The 22,443-nt window shown below is 42.0% G+C and overlaps 2 protein-coding genes across 3 annotated transcripts in view; both read right to left on the reverse strand.

Moving 5' to 3' along the window:
• DPPA2 (developmental pluripotency associated 2) overlaps window positions 1-10,060 on the reverse strand; it is a 28,581-nt gene extending 18,521 nt beyond the window's left edge. The window contains exon 1 of the mRNA XM_073893094.1: window positions 9,940-10,060. Within this exon, the coding sequence (XP_073749195.1) occupies window positions 9,940-9,957 (18 nt within the window). The 5' untranslated portion in view covers window positions 9,958-10,060. The remainder of the gene's footprint in view (window positions 1-9,939) is intronic.
• Window positions 10,061-12,337: 2,277 nt separating this feature from the next.
• On the reverse strand, window positions 12,338-21,348 carry DPPA4 (developmental pluripotency associated 4). 2 transcript variants are annotated; one of them, XM_025868690.2, is made up of 7 exons: window positions 21,266-21,348; window positions 19,207-19,360; window positions 18,041-18,201; window positions 17,904-17,954; window positions 17,329-17,641; window positions 15,835-16,030; window positions 12,339-12,921 (listed from the first exon to the last, which is right to left on the reverse strand). In XM_025868690.2, the coding sequence occupies exons 1-7, from the start codon at window positions 21,287-21,289 to the stop codon at window positions 12,891-12,893; spliced, it is 930 nt and encodes a 309-aa protein (XP_025724475.1). In that variant the 5' UTR covers window positions 21,290-21,348; the 3' UTR covers window positions 12,339-12,890. The 2 variants fall into 2 exon arrangements, with proteins under 2 accessions (XP_025724481.1, XP_025724475.1); XM_025868696.2 differs by lacking the exon at window positions 17,904-17,954 and having other exon boundaries at window positions 12,338-12,921.
• Between the last annotated feature and the right edge of the window lie 1,095 nt (window positions 21,349-22,443).

Consider the following 22,443-nt stretch of genomic DNA (forward strand, 5'->3'; position numbering starts at 1 on the left):
GTGATTCATCAGTCTTACACAATTCACAGCGCTCACCACAGCACATAGCCTCCCCAGTGTCTATCACCCAGCCACCCCATCCCTTCCACCTCCCACCACTCCAGCAACCCTCAGTTTGTTTCTTGAGATTAAGAATTCCTCATACCAGTGAGATCATATGATACTTGTCTTTCTCTGATTGACTTATTTCACTTAGCATAATATCCTCTAGTTCTATCCACGTCATTGCAAATGGCAAGATTTCGTGTTTTTTGATGGCTGCATAATATTCCATTGTGTGTGTATATATATATATGTATATATATATATATATATATATATGCCACATCTTCTTTATTCATTCATCTGTTGATGGACATCTTGGCTCTTTCCAAAGTTTGGCCATTGTGGACATTGCTGATATAAATATTGGGGTGAATGTACCCCTTCGGATCACTATATTTGTATCTTTGGGGTAAATACCCAGTAGTGCAATTGCTGGGTCGTAGGGTAGCTCTATTTTCAACTTTTTGAGGAACCTCCATACTGTTTTCCAGAGTGGCTGTACCAGCTTGCATTCCCACCAACAGTGTAGGAGGGTTCCCCTTTCTCGACATCCTCGCCAATGTCTGTCATTTCCTGAATTGTTAATTTTAGCCATTCTGACTGGTGTGAGGTGGTATTTCACTGGAGGTTTTGATTTGGATTTCCCTGATGCCGAGGGATTTTGAGCACTTTTTCATGTGTTTGTTGGCCATTTGGATGTCTTCTTTGGAAAAATGTCTGGTCCTGTCTTCTGCCCATTTCTTGATTGGATTATTTGTTCCTTGGGTGTTGAGTTTGATAAGTTTTTTATAGATTTTGGCTACTAGCTCTTTATCTGAAATGTCATTTGCAAATATCTTCTCCTATTCTGTCGGTTGTCTTTTGGTTTTGGTGACTATTCCCTTTGCTGTGCAAAAGCTTTTTATCTTGATGAAGTCCCAATAGTTCATTTTTGCCCTTGCTTCAAGACATGGTGACTTTTTACTAGGGTGATTGCCCTCACCTTTTGGTTTCTCTATTCTTGACTTTTTTTTTCTTTAAATTTTTTATTGTTATGTTAATCACCATACATTACATTAGTTAGTTTTTGTTGTAGTGTTCCATGATTCATTGTTTGTGCATAACACCCAGTGCTCCACACAGGACGTGCCCTCTTTAATACCCATCACCAGGCTAACCCATCCCCCTACCCACCTCCCCTCTAGAACCCTCAGTTTGTTTTTCAGAGTCCATCGTCTCTCATGGTTCATCTCCCCCTCTATTCTTGACTTTTGATTGTAGATGTTAAGAAGCATCCTTTTTTACAATATATACATATATCAAATTAATATATTGTACACCCTAAACTTGTAGAATGTTATATGTCCATTATATCTCAATAAAACTGGGAAAAAATTTAAAAATACAAGTAATTATTTACTTCCATATTGAAGAAGAAGGGGCACCTGGGTGGCTCAGTTGTTAAGTGTCTGCCTTCGGCTCAGGTCATGATCCCAGTGTCCTGGGATTAAGCCCTGCATCAGGCTCCTTGCTCGGCAGGAAGCCTGCTTCTCCCTCTCCCACTCCCCCTGCTTGTGTTCCTCCTCTCGTTGTGTCTGTCAAATAAAATATTTTTCTTAAAAAAAATAAAGAAGAAGAAGAAAATTTAAAAAGGAGGAGAAGAAGGAGAAGCAGCAGCATCCTTGTTGGCTGCCCATCTCTTTTGCCCCAGGGATGCCAGGCTCGGTTAACCATCTCCACAGCCCCCTAAGAGTCAGCTCCCCTGAGCTGCCCTTCAAACTTCCTGGTTACTGTGGCCTCCTGGTTTCTGCTGGTTAAGTGACACCATCTAGCTCATTTATTTCAGAGCCCACCAACCCCAGAATGACATTAGCAAGCCCAGTTCTATGGCTGCCTCACCTACAATCAGCCATCTCGGCAGAGGACCACTGATCTTCTTGGCAATGCTCGTGACCCCTCTCCACCATGTTTCTTATGGCCTTGGTGAATGCTAGGTCCTTTCTCCCCTTCTGAGGAACATCCTCTGGTGGGTGTCTGGCCTCAGATAACATATTGACACTTTCAGCGGCAACCCACCCAATGTTTAAAGGTCCAAGATTTCCCTACCCGGGTTGCTGACTTTAGCACAACAGACCAGGCTTTGCCAAAATATTAAGTGTCTGTAGTCCTGCAATTTTAGCTATCAGAGCTTCTGTTTGTAGCTCAGCTCTGTCCATTCTTCTATCAACATGAGATATGGGCCTCGGGAACTATAAGAACCTCTTTGGCTTTTACATCTCATGCTTAGTCTTTCAACACTTCTTACTGGCCCTCAGTTCTTCATTATCCCATTGATGAGCATTAATACAACTTAGCAATAACCAGCCAACTCCACTGTATTTATAGACTCCCAACATCTATATTTTCCAAATGCCTGAATTATTGCATTTGCAAGGGCATTCTCTAGAACATTTTTTCCAGGTCACCTCCACTAAAATCTCTAGGAATTGAATACCACTGTGTGTGAGGGACTAACCAACCCTTACACAGCACTCAGAATTGGTCCTTTTTTGTTCACCAGCAGGTGAATGAGCCAGTTCCAGCATCCCATCTTATTTTCTCAATTTTCTCAACTCTTCCTGGCACCATATGTTTTTGTTCATGTCCTCCAAGAAGCAGATGCCAGGATAAGATTAGGTATGCAAGAGATTTGCCATAGGAAACAACTATGAGGGAAAAGGAGAAAGGAGCCAGGAGGCTAGGAGAGCTGTCAGAGCATGATGAAGTTGACCCCTGTGAAGGAGAGGGGAGGGAGTTTGGGAGGAAGAGTCTTGAACTATAGTGCAGTTGCAAGAAAGGTTTTGCAAGCCTGATGAGAAGTCCCCGAGTCTAAGCCCGAAGACTGACCCTACCTTAGCGTTCCTGCTACACTTAGTGGCTGGGAATAGCAGATAGGAGTTTTAGTGTAGGCATGTACTCCATGGTGGTTAAGCTAAAGTTGGGGCCACTAACCAATTATTCTCCCTGCAGTACAGAGCTGAAGGACACTTTGCATAATTACCACATCATAATGGGATACTTTCCTTGCCTGAATGTCTTGAAGAAATGGAAGAGAAATTGGGTTTACTCAGGTTGTGGCACTCCTCTGCTGAGCACATTGACACTTTATATTTCCCTCTGAAATTATAATTACACTCAACGATGGGTAAAGAACAGAACCAAATTACTTGGCTTAGAAATCAATTTAGGAAAAATGTTGGCATTTGCCAGTAAAAAGTGAGCTATGGCAAATGGAGAGATGCCTTATGGGAAACTATTTTCCAAACTATGGATTGTTAAATGGTAAGTGGCTTCATCCATCACTTCCTTTCTATTTGAAGCTTAAACTTGAGCTACTTCCCTCTTTCTGATTAGCACTAACTTTTTTTTTTTTAAGATTTTATTTTTAAGTAATAGGTACAGGGCGCCTGGGTGGCTCAGTTGGTTAGGCGACTGCCTTTGGCTCAGGTCATGATCCTGGAGTCCCTGGATCGAGTCCCGCATCGGGCTCCCTGCTCGGCAGGGAGTCTGCTTTGCCCTCTGACCCTCCCCCCTCTCATGTGCTCTCTCTCTCTCTCATTCTCTCTCCCAAATAAATAAATAAAATCTTAAAAAAAAAAATAAGTAATAGGTACACCCCATGTGGGGCTCAAACTTACAACCCCAAGATTAAGAGTTGCATGCTCTACTGACTGAGCGAGCCAGGCACCCCAAGGACTGACTATTATCATCAGTCTTATCAGAGACTTTTCGGGTCCGGGACTGGGAAGTGGTAGTAACAGTAGTGAAGACTACTGCTATACAGTTCTCTGATCTTAATCTCTTCCTTGAACATAATAATCATGCAGCCTCTTGGTCTGGGTTGTTTATCACAATTCTTTTAGCCATGTCAACAGTTGTGGCCCCTTGTGTCTTCTTCCCTCTATTGCATCTGTGCTGAGGCATTGCTAAACTGGCCAATATCAAGCCTCTTCTTGAATATGACAATTTCTGGACACTTCAGCTGAGGTGAACATATTCTGCAAGCAGGTCTTGTGATCAGTGTCCAAAAATGTGGTGCTACTCCATTAAAAAGATAAATGAATGTTATTTATCTCCATAGTTCAAAACAGGTGGAAGCAGGGTGGACCGTGGAGAGAGTAATGTGTGGGAGTTGAGATCAAGAATAATGTCCTCCCCATCTCTATCCTTCTGCTTTCTCTGGCCTTGCTTTATACAAATTAGGCAAAATAATTCCTTATAAGAATTATGACTTTATACTATTACTGCCTTCCAAATAAGTGACTTTTTTTTTCATATGCATGTATAAACAGTCTAAGTTAATAAAAGGACTCACATTCCCATTTTTGTTCTGAGCAACACAAATTCCCAATTTACTAAGCCTGCTATCAGTACTCAAGTTCTTTTTTGGCACCAGCTACATAAAGTATCCCAAGATAGCCCATCCATGGGAGGCACACTGGTCAGCCAGGGAAGTATTCCGTTTGGGGCAACTTGATATGAAAGAACGGAAGTTAAGAAAGATTTTAATGAAATAGTTATACATCATGCTTGCATAGACCACAACTTTTGAAGTGTATTACATATAATTCCTCATTATATCTTTACAATCCTTTGAGATAAATATTATGATTATTGTCATTTGGGTAACAGATACTCAATATCAGCTAGCAACTATTTTAGCCTAGCCAGTAGTCAAACCTAGGTCTTACACTCCTTACTCCCTTTATCTTTGCAGGTCATTAACACTTTACTCAACATACATATCTGCCATCTTTTTTGTTTTTGTAGCCTCTACCCACAGGTCAGGTCATTGCATCAGATTGTAGCTGTGTTATATTAAGTAAGGCAATGGAGGCTTAGTAAATTAGCACAGAAATACTCAGCTGACAATTGTCTTCATTTTGCAACACACACCACACTGCATATAACCCAACTGCATTCCATTATTGCCTTCTTCCACTTTGCAGAACTCCTAACACACTGCTGCATTCTACCTAAGTCTAGATCTTTTCTTTAAAATAGGTTCCACACCTAGCATGGGGCTTGAACTCACAAACCCAAGATCGAGAGTCACATGCTCTACTGATTGAGCCAGCCAGAAGCCCCAAGTCTAGGTATTTTCTTACAGAGGAATATAACTAAATGTAAGAAAAACAACTATCCCTGATACATTAAAACACAAGACCAAATATCATTTTCCTAGAGTTCCTCCATTCTGTTGGGCCTACAACATGCCACTCTTGCCATTATTCTCTGGCCCAGAAAACCCATCTAAAATCCCTGTAGGAAAAAAAATCGCTGCTGGATTTTTGTTGTGAAAGGTGACATGTTGATTCTAAATTTATGTATAAAATTCTTCAACCTGAATAACAAGAAAACAAATGATTCAATAAAAAGGGGGCAAAGTAGTTTAACAACCACTCCACTGAGAAACTATATGGAAGGTAAATTGATATCACAATAAGATCAATAAGATACCATTATTCCCCTATTACGATGGCTAAAATGTAAAAGATGGATCATATGAAGTGTCAGTGGGGAAAGAAGGCAACTGGATAGCACACATTTCTGGTGAGAAGACAATATGTCGCAACCATTTTGGAAAACTGTTGCAGTTTTGTTTTTTAAAGATTTACTTATTTATCTTAGAGACTGGGGGGAGTGGGGTGTGGGGACTGGTAGAGGGAGAGAGAATCTCCAGCAGACCCCCCGGTGAGCATGGAGTCTTTCTCAGAGCTTGATTTCATGACCCTGAGATCGTGATCTGAGACAAATCAAGAGTCGGACACCAAAACGCCCAACCAACAGAGCCACCCAGGCGCCCCTGGTAGTTTCTTATAAAGCTAAACATACGGTTAACACATGACTAAGCTCCCTGCTTGGATATTTAACTCAAACGAGTGAAACTTGGGTGTTCACATAAAAACTACATAGGAAAGTTAATAGTGGACTTCATTTGTAATCACCAAAACCTAGAAATAACCAAATATCCTTCAACTGGTGAATAGATAAACTATAGTACATCTATATAATGGAATACTACTATTCATCATAAGAAGGAACCAACTAATGACACACACAAAAACATGAGTCAATCTCAAATGTACTATACTAAATTAAAGAACCAAGACTCATTCTATTTATAAGACATCCTGGAAAAGACAAAATTGTAAGAACAGAAAATAGATCATTGGTTTTCAGGAGCTGGGAGTGGGTAGTAGTTGACTACAAACAGACCAGAAGGAATTTTCTGGAATGATTAAAGCTCTGTATCTTGTGTTTGTAGTTACATGACTACATGCATTTGCCAAAACTTCTAAGACTATACATTAAAATGGATGAATTTCACAGTATGTAAATTATGCTTCAATAAACCTGAGAAAGCTAAAGAGATTAAATAAATTCCCAAAGCCACACAGCTATTGAACTTGCTAGTATGTGTCTGGTAATTACAGATCACCTCAGTTCAGGAAACAAAGATAGAGACAAAACATAATAGGAATTACAGCAATTACTCTTGGCTGAGTATCTATCACTTGCCTAACACTAATTGTTTTACATGCAGTTTTTTTTTTTTTTTTTTTTTACATGCATGAGGTTTTTTGAATCTAGCAACCCTGCAAGGGTGGTTTGTTATCTTCATTCAAATAATTTGTAAATTGAGCTTCAAGGATGAGAAGTTGAAGGCAACTCTCTTGGGTCCCCCCCCCTTTGGGAGCTTAGTACTATCACCAATAAACTTTGCTTTGCTGCCCACCAAAAAAAAAATTTTTTTTAAATGATGGGAAGTTGAACTTATATCTAACTACCCCAAAAGCTTGGGGTTCTTGTGTTCTTAACAATAAGAAATGTAGTAAATTCCAATCCAGTATGGAAAAAAAAAAAGGTAGTTTTAGGGGCACCTGGGTGGCTCAGTTGTTGAGCGTCTGCCTTCGGCTCAGGTCGTGATCCCAGGGACCTGGGATCGAGCCCTGCATTGGGCTCCCTGCTCGGCGGGGAGCCTGCTTCTCCCTCTCCCACTCCCCCTGCTTGTGTTCCCTCTCTCGTTGTGTCTCTCTCTGTCAAATAAATAAATAAAAGCTTAAAAAAAAAAGGTAGTTTTAAGAGTTGGAACATATCAAAGGAGGTTATCAAAGAAGTAAGATTTAAGCAGGGCTTTGAGGAAAGAGCAGAATGTAGAAAGTTCTGACCTTTGTTTTTCAGCATTAAGAGCTGCATGTGGAGGACCTCTCATCCAGTCTCTGCAAACCTTTAAAGCCCTCCTCAGTGTTAAAAATCCCCTTGATGTATTGGGGTCCTCCTCTTTGTCATCTATCATGGCTCAGAGGTCTCTGTACAGAATCCTAGGAGTAGTAGAGTCATATGACAGATACCATTTCCTTCTTGATCTCCAAACTTTTTTCCAATTCAGGTAGAATTGCAGCACCTGGGTGGCTCAGTCAGGTAAGTGTCTGCCTTTGGTCATCATCTCAGGGATCCTGGGATTGAGCCCCATGTCCCTGCTCAGTGGGGAATCTGCTTTTCCTCTCCCTCTGCTCCTCCCCACCACTTGTGCTCTATCTCAAATATTTGTCAGAGAGAGCACAAGCGGGGGGGGGGGGGGGCAGGCAGAGGGAGAAGCAGGGTCCCGGGATCATCACCTGAACCAAAGGCAGATGCTTAAACAACTGAGCCACCCAAGCGCCCCAATAAATAAAATCTTAAAAAAAAAAAAACAAAAACAAATTCAGGTTGAATATCCAGATCTTAATATCCAACATCCAGATCTTAGGTGTAGGTTGTTAAGTTTGAAAACTGAGAGCTGATTCCAGTTTTAGAATCACTTTTCTGTTCTTTATGCATTAGCCTACTCTCAATATCCAGTCAATAAGTCCTGTCAAGCTTGCCTCCAGCTATCTCTACCAGAGTCAAAGTGGCTAAAATCTCTTGCTAGAAAGACTTAACTGGTCTCTGTAGTACACCCTCTGCCTTCTGGTCCTTTCTCTACACTAGAGGCAAATAATCTTTTCAAGATGCAAATCTGACAGGGGCGCCTGGGTGGATCAGTTGGTTAAGCTACTGCCTTCGGCTCAGGTCATGATCCTGGAGTCCCGGGATCGAGTCCCGCATCGGGCTCCCTGCTCAGCAGGGAGTCTGCCTCTCCCTCTGACCCTCTTCCCTCTCGTGCTCTCTCTCATTCTCTCAAATAAATAAAATCTTAAAAAAAAAAAAGATGCAAATCTGACATTTCAGCCCAGCCCCTTGAACTTCTAAAGGCTCTAGGGTCTTTTAGGTTTTTTTTTTTGTTTTCGTTTTCTTTTTTTAAGATTTTAAGTAATCTCTACACCCAATGTGGGGCTCAAACTCGCAACTCCAAGATTAAGAGTGACATGCTCTACCAACTGAGCTAGTCAGGGGCCCCGAGGCTTTTATTTTTTAGGATAAAGACAAAACAAAGGTCTTACATTGCCTGGGCCTCCATTCCTTTCCAGTTTCAACCGATACCTATGTTCCCAGGCTCTGAACACCCAACATACTGGCCCTCCATTTCTTTGTTACTCACCTCAGGATCCTCACAGGCCCTTCCCACTGGCTGGAATTCCTTTCTTCTCATTTTCAATTTAATGCTTATTTGCCCTTCAATTTGATGTCAACTCAAAACTTTTTCTCAGGGAAATATTCCCTTAAGTAATGGACTCAGAAGAGATTAATAACTTTTGGAATAATTTACTTCCTCCCAAGACTTCCAGTGTAGCTATGTCAATAGCCAGAAACAAGATAACCAAAATTAATCCTCCTAATTGTCTTCTGGGCCCAGTTATGTCATTTTTGTAAGCCAGTATCTCCCCCTACTCCCTGTCTCCTCCCAGGACTGAAGTTCTTTCTCCTTTCTTATCCTTCAAAACATATTGCAATGTCAATAATGTTCTTATCCTTCGGGTAATGGTGATTGAAATGTTGGGTGATTACTGCTGTTTTTAATACTGTTGGACTTCACATTCTAAAACAGGAAGATGGGGTGTTGGGAAAAAAAGACAACTTCCTGCTAAGTTTAGAATTTGCTAGAGACCTAAAATAGTACTTTGGAGGGAATGACATAGTGGGAATAGAAAACAGAATTCTGAGCGCTAAACACAACAGAGAACATTTTTTCTTTCCAAGAGGGGACTCAAATTATTGTCCTAGACAATAGAACACCAAGTAAAATTAGACAGTGAATATGTAGTAATACATTAGAGGACAGAGACCAATTTTTTATTTTGATTCCTAAGGAACCTGCAGTCCATTTCCTTTTACAGTTCACTTCAAATCTTTCCATTTATCATTCCAGAACGTTTATTGAGCACCAACCATGTGTCAGATTGTTCTAGTAAATTGTGATACCTAAGTGCACAAAACTGACAGAAATCCCTTTAGGCTATTAGTAGAAGACAATAAATAACAAATTACATTTTATGTTAGAGAATTGCTACAGAAAAATAAACTAGAGCAGGGTGGGGGGAGAAATGGTGCTGGTAGGGGTTGATAAACAGCTTGTGATTTTATTTTTTAAAGGTTTTACTTACTTATTTGACACAAAGAGAGAGCACACGCACAAACAAGGGGAACAGCAGAGGTAGAGGGAGAAGCAGGCTCCCCGCTGAGCAGGAAGCCCAATATGGGGCTTGATCTCAGGACCCTGGGATCACGACCCAAGCTGAAAGTAGACACTTAACCAATTGAGCCACCCAGGCGCCCCCAGCTTGTGATTTTAAAGAGGGGTTTGGAGTATGCTTTTTTGACCACGTGACTTAAAAGGTTTACCATACTAACTTCTGGGTAAAAATCATTCCAGCCAGTGACAAGATGAGGGAACAAAGGCAGGGTACTGGAGATGAAATTGAAGGTGGGAGGAATGGGGTAGGAGATACTTACATTGTCTTTGGAAGTCATAACGAGGACTTTGGTTTTAACTCTGAATGAAACAGGACCCACAGGAGGGTTTTGAGCAGAGGAGTGTCATGATTTAACTTGTGTTTCAAAAAGATCTTTTCATATATATAACTATTTTGAAATGTTATTTAAAAATTACAGATATAAAAGTTAGCACACCTGTGTACTGTCCCTCACTAACCAATTGTTAAATGAAAATTCTGTAGTTATCACAACCTAGACATTAACACTGCTGTAGCATCATCAAATTTCCATTCTATATTCAAATTTCCCATTATTCCACCTAACATGCTTTTGTGACAGAGCTATATAACTTGTTCAAACCAGGGCCATTTTAAAAAGATATATAGCTTACATATGGTAAAATATACATATTAAGCACACAGCTCTGCAGATTTTTACATATGTATAAACCTTAGTAACTGCCACCCAAAACAAGGTAACTCACTTTATGCTGAGACAATAGGTATAATCAGGACGGCTTGCTCTTCTGAGTAGATTCATATTAAATCTTTTTGGCAAGAATATCATGAGTGATATTTCCCATCAAAAAACACATTTCTGTTTGTGTCATTCCTGGTGATAAGCCTGAATACTTGGTCAAGGTGGACATAACCAATTTTTTCTATAAGCCCTGTCTTGCAAAATGTAGATTTACTTGAGGAACTTTCAGATAAGTTAATTCCAATTCAGTAAGTTAGTATTTTAAAAATTTCCCCATCATTTTCCTCCCACATCTGCTCCTTGGGGCTGGGATCCTTGGAGATGTAGCCATTTCCAATTTTGCTTCCTGGCAGGGAGTTCACAGGCTTCTTCAGACAGATCCATTCCACTTAGCCAGCCATGTCTTGGCAGAACTTGCCTCCAAAGCTCAGTTACTTAACATCAACTCTTGGGAACCTTACATGTCCCTTTGGAACCAGGAGAAATTTGGAGGGCGGGATCCAGACGTCTCCTATCACCATTCCCATGGTACCACATACCTTGCTCACACCATGCATGTGCTTCTGGGCAGACAGATCTGCATGACCATGACTTTAGTTTACAGGTGGGAAATTGGAAAATTTTCTCTCCCCCGGCTCCTCCCAGACATCAAGATCATATGGCAAGTTCCCTTTGCCACAGAATTCATCTGAGGCATGGAGTACTGAGCTCCAAGTTGTCTTTTTTTCTTGTAATATTTTGGGAGCCCGGGAGGGACACAGTGAGGGAGGGGTAGACTAGTGTAGTTAAAACTATAGGAATTTTGGGGGAGGCTTGTGGGGATTAGGGAAATGCTGGGGAATAAATGTGACTTTAGAGATTTTACCTTGCTAGGGGCAGGAAAAAGGGGTAGATAGTTATCTTCGTGGTGGAATACAACTGATTTATAGAGATAACTAAGTTTACTTTTGTGTGTTAGGAATGGGAAGTTATCCATAAGCAGATTGGGAAGGCAAAAGAATAGAAACTTGGGCAATCCACTGAAAATAGGGAAAAAGCTTAAAAAAGGAAACAGAATTCAAATTCAAATTCATGTGTACAACAAGATATAGGGAATAAAATGTGTATATTATTTATTTACACTGAAAAATTCTGACCATTAACGAGTAATAGGTGTGGAGCAATGCAAGATCATGGAAGTGTCTTGCTCATCAACAAATATTCCTCTCTAGTTTTTAACATTTATTAAGGATTCTTGCCCAAATCCATCCATATCATGATGGTTAGAAACTTTCCAACTCTACTACTCCTTCCAGTACATTTTGGAGGGGGAAAAAAAATCTCATAATCCAAAAATCCACAACAATAAAACAAGGTTGGAAATTGCCATAAAAACCAAGTGAAAAAAACCACCTTGAGTGGTTTAAAAAAAATCATGCCGAAGAAAATAATGATTTTTGGCTTAATCTCGAATTAAGAATATTAATAATTTGCCCGCAATGCATATGGTCTCCTATATACAATAGATGATTTTATATAAACGTTTGAAATCCAATACATTATGAATTTATGATTCAGAAGCACCCTTAAATATTTTTAACCAGTAGAAACATACATAATAGCTACATGGGGAAATAATACCAGCAAAGTGTTCTGTGTTTTTATCCCAGAGACACACCATAGAGGTCTCAGGTTATTAAGAAAACATCAAAAAATGTTCTGTTATATTAAGAGTACGTTTGGGGGAGTGGGAAGGAATAGCAGCTTTCCCTTAGGTTTAAAATACTCAGTGCGAAGTCATGAGCCTGAGAGGAGTTAGACTCTCGTGAGAGAGAAATCCAGCATGGAAGCCCATCCTGTGCTTCCCACTCCACTCCTTGGCGAGGGGAGGCTCAGGCTCCCACTTTATTTATTTATTTATTTTTTAAAAAGATTTTATTTATTTATTTGACAGAGAGAGACACAGCGAGAGAGGGAACACAAGCAGGGGGAGTGGGAGAGGGAGAAGCAGGCTTCCTGCTGAGCAAGGAGCCCGATGCGGGGCTCGAACCCAGGACCCTGGGATCATGACCTGAGCCAAAGGCAGAAGCTTAACGACTGAGCCACCCAGGCGCCCCTCAGGCTCCCACTTTAAAGGAACTGTTAAGGTCACTTCTATTTCAGAAGGGTCAACATTGGGTAGTATGAATGACTTTTTCATCTTATTAAGTAGAACGAACGGTGATTTCTGAAATGCTTTTCCAACCTAAAGCGTTAAGAGCCCCTGTATCCCAACCCACGACCCTGCAGGCCCAGGTGGGGGTCAGAGGGTAACACCTGCAACGCACCAGCCTGTGTGCCCTGGAGGCAGGAAGATGGAGGGTGTGGAGCAGCCTGCCGTCCCGCCGCCAGCCAGCAAGCCAGCCAGCCAGCCAGCCAGCCAGCCAGCCAGCCACACTGGAGTTGATTGTAGTTTCCTTTCTATCATTAATTATAATCACAGCCGTACCCCTTTTCCTGGTACTGTAAGGTCATTGGAGGCTTTTCATTAACACCTTATTCCTACAAAGCAAACAAGATGTTTGTTTTTAAGAAGATGAGATCCAAGAAGAAACATTAAGTTACATCCTTGGAAACAGCCAGGAACCCCACTGGTGGAATTGTCCTTAACTTGAAGATAGTGGGTGGAAAGCATGCGACCATGTCATCAAGGAGTGACTACTAGCCACGTTATGTCTCTTGTAATACATTCCTGTCCTGTGCAGCTCATGGGCAGGAGAGGCCAGCGAGTGGATCTTCTACCATTTGCCCAGTGGCCTCGGTGGGTCATTAAAGGACTCTCCAGAGAGACCTCAATTTTATTCAACTTGCTTGACAGCGACAACTATTGGCAGAAAGTAGGACAGCCAGAAGGGGGGAAAAACAAGTGCACTCACATCCGTTCTCCCGTGGGAGACAGTAACTGTGCCATAGCCCAGGGGCTGCCACTGCTGGCTGGGGGAGGGGGAGTCTAGCCTGAGGGTCCCACCCACTTTAGGCTTCTGTGCTCTGCCAGCTGGCCAAGACCCTGCGCGTTCAGTAAGCTCGACACTAAGGATGGGCCTCCTTGTAGGCCAATGGAGGATGGTTCCAGCACAACTGAGAGCTGGGGACAGGGGTCTCTGGGAGGCAAGTCTGGGCTGCACCAAGCTCCTCCATTCAGAGGGATAGTCCTCTTTCCATCCTCCCTCTCTGTAGGCTCCTCTCCCAAACTAAGCCCAGAAGCATACTTAGGCTCACTTTCTCCAATACAGCACAAACGGAAATTTCCTTTGAGCATCCTATTGCTGCACCTCTCCATTTGTGCTTTTGGAAAACACCTCCAGCCATCCTTTCTACTTGTCTGCTCCCCATATTCAAGCCTCAAAAAGTCACCTGTATCCTTTACTGCTTTGACTCTCACATTAACCAAGCAAGTATATCATTTGTACCTTCTTCAGCTTCATTTGATAGCCAGATATCATTTGATAGCCAGATTCTATTTTGGCACCTTTAGAAGATGTGAGGCCCTTAAAACCTATTAAAAACAACTTTCCCACAACATTTTTCTAACAGATCTCACACCCTTCCCTCTTTGGCAATGTAAGCCTCAGTACATTTACTTGTTTCCAACCCTTCAGTGGCCCATCACCCAGGAAAGAGCTGCCTGACCAGATTCCTTGTCCTTCACTGTAATCTTTGAAACTGCAAAATTTTGCGTATCTATCCTTTTCTTTAAAACTGGGTGATGGGCATTAAGGAGGGCATGTGATGTAATGAGCACTGGGTATTATTATATAAGACTGAGGAATCACTGACCTCTACCTCCGAAACCAGTAATACATTATATGTTAGTTGAACTTAAATAAAAATAAATTTTGTTGTTTATATTTTCATTGTATTGTAGTCCTATACTATGATCAATAAAAAAAATGTGAATTCTTTGGGGAAAAAAAAACAACTGCACTTAAGTCTCCTCAGTAGGTTCTCTGTAAAAGTAAGTACAATGGAAACAAACAAACAAACAAAAACCCTAAATACAATAGCCTTTTGGAATAAGTGTTTCTTTACAGGCATATAAACCTCTTGGTGGCCTCTTTAATACTTTGGTGACTTTTGTACACCTCCCTGTCCACGTGGCTTCTCATATTAGAGATGTGGAAACTGAGGCCCAGAAAAGTGAAGTGGCTTGTGTAAAGTTATGGAAATGGTCGCTGGGAGAAACGCGACTTTGGTGGAGGACTGTCCCCTTCCCTGAGCCAATGTTGTGGCTGTGGCTTCAAAACAGAACAGTACTCACCCCACTCCACCTTACCCCAGTTTGTCAATTGTAGTGGCTTATTTAACTAAAAATATTTCCCATCCTATTTAGAAACAGAAATCTTAATGAATTAGCTGGTTTAGTTTACACAGAGAACAAATTTATCAAGTCCCTACCCCCCTGGCCTATTCTGCATCAGCCAGTCATTTAATGTGTTGATTTCAATTGGCTTAGAATTTAAATTATAGAGAAAAACCTTGTGTCTCTCTTCATAATTGTGCTTCTAGAGTGGGTTGTTTGATGATTACAGATACTACATTGATCACATCACATAATTAATGACATTTTTTGAAAGAACACCATGGGCTACTGGGTAAATTCTAAGCCTTCAATGCTTACTATAATGAGACCCCAAACTAATGATATTACTGAAAATCTAGAATGCTCAATTTGAGCCAAAACTGTTTTTTGCATACATTGTATATTTCCATCTTAAGACTTCGTTGAAAGGGATCCTTCTTGCTGGAATAATTAACACCCACATTTTTTTTTGAGTGCTTGTCTATGTCAGATAAGCGCTAAGAACTTTACACTTACTAACTCATCTAATCTTCACAATACTTCAGATAGGCATTATTATGCCCATTTTGTAAGGAGGAAGCAGGGTTTTTTTTGTTTTTTTTTTTTTACCATATTCTGTTACCAAATTTCTACTTTGTTCTAAGTTCTCAACCTTGGTGTTGGTCCCTATACTGAAAAATGAGCTTTCTCCTTCTTTCCATGTAGGCCATTCTTCCTTCAAGTTAAGAAACCTCTTCTTGGTACTAGTCATCACATGGTATTACAGCTGTTTACATACCAGTACCCCCATTAGACTGTAGTCTACTTAGTGGATTTTGTTGCTGTTGTTTTGCTAGTCATTATTTCTGTGAAGTACATACACCTGTAATACAGTAATGAATCAATACTGTTTCTCCATAATTATGGGTGGGTCTCTAGTAGAAGCATTAAGCCCTGACCTATAAATGCTCTTTTTCCTAGGAATACACTAAATTCATAATAATTTTCTTGGAACTCTTTACTGACAGCTTGTGCAAGAAATACAGGGCTATTTAACATTAACATGCATCTCCTCTCTCCCCTAACTAAAAACCAGGTGTCCAGTTTTAGTTTGTAGAAAAGCACCAGGTAGTTACCTTCGAACACATTTGGGGCACAGCATATTGTCCTCCAGGTGTGGGGGTGGAAAATTGCAGGCCGGCAGCAAGAACAGGGCACATACTCTCCCTCGTTTCTCAGGCACCCAGGCTTGTCCTGCATGAAATTGCAGGTGAACCCAACCTTCTGTGTCTGCAGGCAGACTTCTTCCATGGACCACACACCACCTGACACCTGGAGAAGGAGAAAGGTAAGTACCAACACAGCATGGCCAAATTCTAATGCTCTTCTGGTCAAGACTATATCATGGTCTTTGTTTCTTCTACTTTTCTCAAGTGTCAGGTCCAAGGTATGAGCCCTGGAATCCTAGCTTAACCTACTCTGTTCTGGTCCCTTTTAGAAAACCATACAAAACAGCTCCTGTTAAAACTTTAAAAAGGAAAAAGTATAGTTGGAAATGGCATAGCTCCAGGTAGGCAAATGACAGTGCAAGGGAGGCAAAAACTTTACCTCTGCCCATCCTGGGTTTGCAGCAGGGACTCCTTCACAAAAAGATCAACAAGAGAAAATCAGTTTATTAATGCGTACGGCACACATCACTTGGAAGAAACCACCAACGAAAACAGACTCAAAATGGCAGCTCGGAATCCCCGCTTTTACAAAGAACGATGAATTTGTAGCAAAATAACAGGAAAAACAGAAGCAGTTTTAGGCTCCTGGGGGTGGGAAGGTCAATATATGGGAAGGAACTAAGAAGTTCCTTAGGTTTCTCTGGTGCCACCTCTCAGTGGATTGTCTCCAGCAAAAAGAGAATTTATAACCTGCCTGGAGGCAGTAAAAAGAGACCTTTTCCTGGGTTTGCTGCTCTTCAATTGCCATTGGTTCAAAACAGTTTTTATTATAAATTTTAAAACACTTTAGGACAGGTGACATATTCTGGTTTCCTTCAATAGAAAGACTAAACCGGAGTGGTCTGGGAAGGCCTTCATGAAATAGACTGGAGGTCTCAACAGGCATTGTACTGTGCTAACCAGTTTATGGTCTCTCTTAATTTTATGTCCTATAATTCTTACAGCATTATGAGGTAGATGTAATTATCAACCTATTTTATGAGGAGGAAATTGGGAACTATATTAACCAACTTGTTAATGTCACTCACTTAACAGATGCTAGAACATCCCAGGGCCTAAGCTCAGGCAGTTGATTTTAGAGCCTGCTTTTACTTTTAATTCCTTGAAGGGGAAAGAAATAAAGCCAAACAGATGGCCATTCCCTTCTGATGACATCAATAATTTGCAGCAGTCGTTTTCAAAGTGCGGTCCCCAGACTAGCATCCTCAGCACTGGCTGAAAAATAGTTAGAAATGAAAATTCCCAGGCCCTACCTCAGTTCTGAATCAGAAACTGTGGGTAGGGCCCAGGAATCATCAACCCTTCAGTTGATTTTGATATACCCTAAAATTGATTGGAGGTTAATATCAACAGCATATTTTCCTCAACTGGACCAGAACCAGATCTCAATCCTGGGCTTACCGTGGGCCTCCTGGGGCGATTCCACTGTCTCCATCTTCCCAGCCCTGGCTGCAATTCTGGACCAGGAGGCAAACACAGCATCTGGGGCCGAAGTTGTCACAACAACAGTATCGACTCCCTCCAGGAGAGCATCAGACCCAACATGGGCAGGGACCCCACCCTCAGGGGAAGCAGCCACTTCAGGAAGGTAAGTTCCATCAGAAGATATTCTTTTCCCAGAACTTGCCAGAGACATTTCCCCCTGGTCCATCTTTGATCTTCTTTGTGACTGTGTGAGAATCTTGGCCTCCTCTGCGGTGACGGGAATGTTCTTCTACAAATAGGGTTTACAAGGTTAAGGTGCTGTCAGAAGTGCAGTCTCATTTTTATGATTTCGCACAACCTTGTGAGAAGTGGCGGGGGTGGGTGTGGAAGGGGGTGGTGATGGGGGGTGGGTGTGCTGTTCCTCCTCAGAAGGAGTGGAAGGAGGGAAGGAGGGGCTGAGGCAATCACTCCACTGACTTTCTGATGCTAAAATAGGTAATTAGAATGAGAACTAAACCTTCCACTCTGTCAAATCCCTACAAATCACTTACCTTCTGATCGGGGTAAGCATATTCACAGATTCTCTTATATACATCTAGTTTCTAAGACAAGAGAAAAATGAGTTAACAATCAAGCAAGGATCCTACCCCTCCTCCCAGGAGCACAGTCTCCAACCCTGGACCCTCACCTGGCCTTTGGTGCTCAGCTTTAGTTGTTGGCACCAGGCCCGCAGGACGTCTCGGTGAAGCATGTTGGCCGGTGGCAATTTAGAAGGTAATGGAGGAACTGGGATTTTCTTCCGAAGTCTTACTTTTCCATCGCCTTGTGCCTTCTTTTCTGAATGAGAAGCTGGAGGAGAACGGGATGAAATTAGTAATAATTCACTTTTGTGTAGCCTTTTAAAAGGTCCAAGTCCAACTTCCAGTTCTCACAGCCCAATCCCCATTGTATAGTTACTGACTTGCCAAAGACCCCAGAAACCTCCAAGGGACACAACCTCAAACCTGGGACTGACAGACTACTTCTGAATCTCCAGTTTTTACTTCCTGAAACTCCCTTACTTTCTCCTTTGTGAGCACCTAAACCCACAGACTCCAGCGAAGTTGTACTAGAGATCTTACTTCCAATCCAGGGAATGATAGGAATTTTAAACCTGACATCGTAAATCCTCAGTGGTGCCTTGTCCTCTCACCAAAGAACCAAACAAACCACTCGGCAATGCTGCACCCAACCGCCCGTTCTCAGGATTATGTCCGCCCACCCCACTCAGGGCAGCGCTCTGGTCTCACTGCACATAGCTTTCTCACACACTCAACTGTTCAGGAAAGACTTGCAGGACACACCTCCAGGACAGACAACTATAAAGACACTAACAGTCGTGAGGCTTTACTGAGTGCACTAGTCAGGTATCATGGGGGCATTATTACCCTAATTATGCCATATACATTACAACTGAGGCTGCACCCCACCCCGTCCGACCCAGCTAGGTTAAGTATTATCCTCAATTCTTAGAAAAAGAAGGTGGAGTTTCAAGGATGGGATTTCAAATTTATAGCAGTCTGGACCCAAATCACTGCACATTGAGATCCTTAACACTAAGCAGCGAGTGAAGGCAAAATGATGATCAGAACCAAATATATTGTCAGAGTTTGGAGACCTGAAGACACCAGTTTTAACAGAGGTGGCTGAAAGAAGGCTTCAGGGAGGCGTGATGTAAGTTGGGCCCCAAAGGAAGTGAAGGGTTTTCAGAATACAGGACCAATTTTCTTTCCTACTTGTTCTACTCCTTCCGAAAAGTTCCTTGGTCTTCTTAAGCCCAAGGACATGAGATTCGAGGCCTTGGAGACTTCTTACCTTTGTCTTCTTTCATAGATCTTCTGCGTTTGGTCCCGCTCATGGAAGTTCTTTGCAACTTTGGTTCACCAGAAGCCTGCTGTTTCCCTCTAGCTTCTTCTGATACTGGTTGGGATTGGCCGGCCAGAGAGTCTTCCCCCGACTTCGTGGAGTTCTGATGGGGACAGAGGCCAGTCCGTCTTCCCTTGGGTGCCCGACCCACCGCACACACTCCCTGACTCAAGATAACTCACATCCACGGCGCCAGGATAGTCATTACACATGCCACTGGCTGTGTGGATTCTCCTCCGGGAAATCATCTTAACCCCAGGTTTACTTACAGGGAAGTTGGGGAAATGGGAGGCCGATTTGAAAATACGAAAAAAGACCGAAAATATGGATACAAACCACAGAAGCAGAAGAAACTAGGCTCTCTGGGGCGGGGGATGGGAGCCCTTTTATCACCCACCATATCCATTATTCTCTTACCTGAAGATTTTCTTCCCCCATTCCTTTGTTCTTGACCTCTTCCAAAGAAAGTTTTCCTCTACTATTGCCGGAGGGATTCTATATACTCCTTCCGTGGTTCATTGTGCTCAGCATGAAGATATACAAATAACTCCATGGCCCCAAGGGCTAGTCACAGAATTCCTTTCCAGCCTCGTTACCAAGGCCTGGAGAGATATCGCTCACTCTACCCCAGCCTTATACTCACTTCCTTAAATCTTACTTCTCCGGCAGAGTCTCACCTCCAGGATTCCTGCACCCGGCAGCCCTTTCTAATCTTCCCAGACTTTAAGTCACTTCTACACTTTGCCTCACTCCTCCCCCTTATCAGTCGTAGTTTTTTACATTTGTTTGTCTGATTTGATCAATGCTGGTTACTCCATTTGACTGGTAAGCTGCCTAAGGGCAGAATCTCTCTTTCCTCCTAAGGCCCTCAAACATTTTTTAATTGAACCAGAAGAAACAAGAGAACAGTGGGGATCCAGCTATTTGAAAGAGAAACTAACCTCTTACATAAGTTGTTGACACATTTCTTATTTTCTTTCATTTACTGCCCACAGCAACCTGGTGGCAATTTCTAACTTTGGTTTTCAGATGCAGAAGCTGAGGCTCAGAGGCTACACATACAGGCATTGCAGATGGACACAAAATCCCTAAATCTAAATCCTCTCCAGTGTCCCCAAGGTGGGAGAACAGGACAAATTAACATTTGTATGGCATTTTACATCTCTATAGCAGCTTTGCGTTCATATTCAAATTTTACGTTTGCATGGCTTTACACAAACTACTCACTTTGGAGCCTGACTGACTTAAAATCCAGAGAGTAAAAATGGTGGTTCCAAGGAAAGAGACTCTTATTGAGAGTACTCGGGTTCCCTTGACACTGGCAAGTCTCAAAGCCTCTCTACATTTTCTTTCTTTGTTTCTTTTTTTTTTTTTTTTAAGTAGGCTCCACACCCAACCTGTAGCCCATTGCAGGGCTTGAACTCACGACCCTGAGATTAAGACCTGAGCTGAGATCAAGAGTCGGATGCTTAACCCACTGAGCCACCCAGGCACCCCAAAGCCTCTCTACCTTTAATTTCTGTCTGTGGTGCTTGTCAATATGTCTGGCTTTGGATTATTTCTGTAGCTCCGGTGACCCTGGGAAAAAACGGGTTCAGACCCACCACTTCTGGTTTAGGACCGGTGTCTGTTGAAGGCAAATTAAAGGATCTATTTCTCCCCCAACCTCAGGTCCATTACCTCTTCCTAAAGTTTTCCCCTCATCTCCCTTTTTCTCCTGTTATCACTCCCCTCCAGCCCTGATACTAGATTCTTCTTTCGGACAGGATAAAATATCTTTTCTAAACCCAAATAGGAAGCCCCATTTCTTACAGTCTCCTTGCCCCAATATACCAGGTTGCACGATCGTTATTTAGGACTTTACTGTTGTTTTTTTTCTTAACAAGAGGAAATTCTAAGGCACATTCTTTTCTCCTCGAAAGAAGGATCAAGTGTGCTCAGCAGGAGAGAGAAACATGAGGAGACGCTCAAAGACAGACAGAAACAAACCCGCTAAAATAGTAATTACCTTTTTGCCTTTTGCTTTCTCCATACCCAAAGAGAAGTCAACGTTGACAGAAAGAAAATCCTTACTTCTGAAATGGCCCCGGGCCCAAGACTGCTCTTTTAAAAGTCTCCTCCCACTTCCTGTCACCCAAAAGCGCTTTCCTTTTTCTCCTCCCCCTTTTCCCCTCCCCCACAATTTGTGAATGCTAATTTTGTGTACTCTCTTATTCATGAGGTGACTCTTGTATGAATTAATTAGTAATACCTTTCCTACCACTTTCTGTGAGCTTTTTAACATAATCACCTACCGTGTGGTTCAGGAGACATCAGGAAGTTGGAATCTTCTGAAAAAACCCAAGGGAGAAACAAAAGTTCCTGGAGACTTCTGAACGGCATGTTCGAAGGGATTTAATGAGGCAACTTGTGGAAACAAAAGAATTCCAGGGCCGGACTGGTGGTTTGAAGAAAGCAAAACCTTCTTTGTGTCCCACATAATTTTATTTCTTAAGCAAGCTTCTCAACCAATCACAACTCCAGCATTCCATTTGTACCCATAAAAACTACCACCTTCCCATCTGCCAACAACTAGTAAGAGTAGTTTTTTTTTTTTAAGATTTTATTTATTTATTTGAGAGAGAGAGAATGAGAGATAGAGAGCACGAGAGGGAAGAGGGTCAGAGGGAGAAGCAGACTCCCTGCAGAGCAGGGAGCCCGATGTGGGACTCGATCCCGGGACTCCAGGATCATGACCTGAGCCGAAGGCAGTCCCTTAACCAACTGAGCCACCCAGGCGACCAGTAAGGGTAGTTTTTAAAGTCTATTGAGTATTTGTTTTAACCAAATTTTAGGTTTAAAAGTTCACAGCCATTATTTTATGGTCCCCCCATTTTATGGATGACAAAAGTATGCATAACATTATATTGGTAACTTTTTGGATGACGCAGTAAGAGCGAGCCAGAAATCAAGTCTGGGTGAACTTTATTCTACCCCTCAAGCCCCTGACCTACTAACTTCCAAACAAGGTCAAGTTTCTCTCTTTAAAGTTAGTCTGAAAATACCTCCCACTCAGATTGCTCCTCCCTGTCAAACTGTGGGGGATCAGAAATGTGAAGTGAAGGAATCTTCTATGTTAAGAACCAGCGATTGTGGGATTCAAACCTTCCTCTGTCAGGTTACAAAGTCTACTATGTGCCTTTGTTT

This window comes from Callorhinus ursinus, unplaced genomic scaffold (assembly GCF_003265705.2).
Source record: "Callorhinus ursinus isolate GAN/ISIS: 27379988/994484 unplaced genomic scaffold, GSC_fseal_2.0 scaffold1, whole genome shotgun sequence".
NCBI classification, from domain to species: Eukaryota; Metazoa; Chordata; class Mammalia; order Carnivora; family Otariidae; genus Callorhinus; species Callorhinus ursinus.

Coding starts and splice junctions, on each gene's coding strand:
- DPPA4 (XM_025868690.2), bottom strand. CDS start 21,289: ATGGAGAAAGCAAAAGGCAAAAAG. Junction 17,642..17,903: donor ATGCTTACCCCGATCAGAAG/GTAAGTGATTTG, acceptor CCCTATTTGTAG/AAGAACATTCCCGTCACCGC. Junction 12,922..15,834: donor TGCCCCAAATGTGTTCGAAG/GTAACTACCTGG, acceptor TTTGCTTTGTAG/GAATAAGGTGTTAATGAAAA.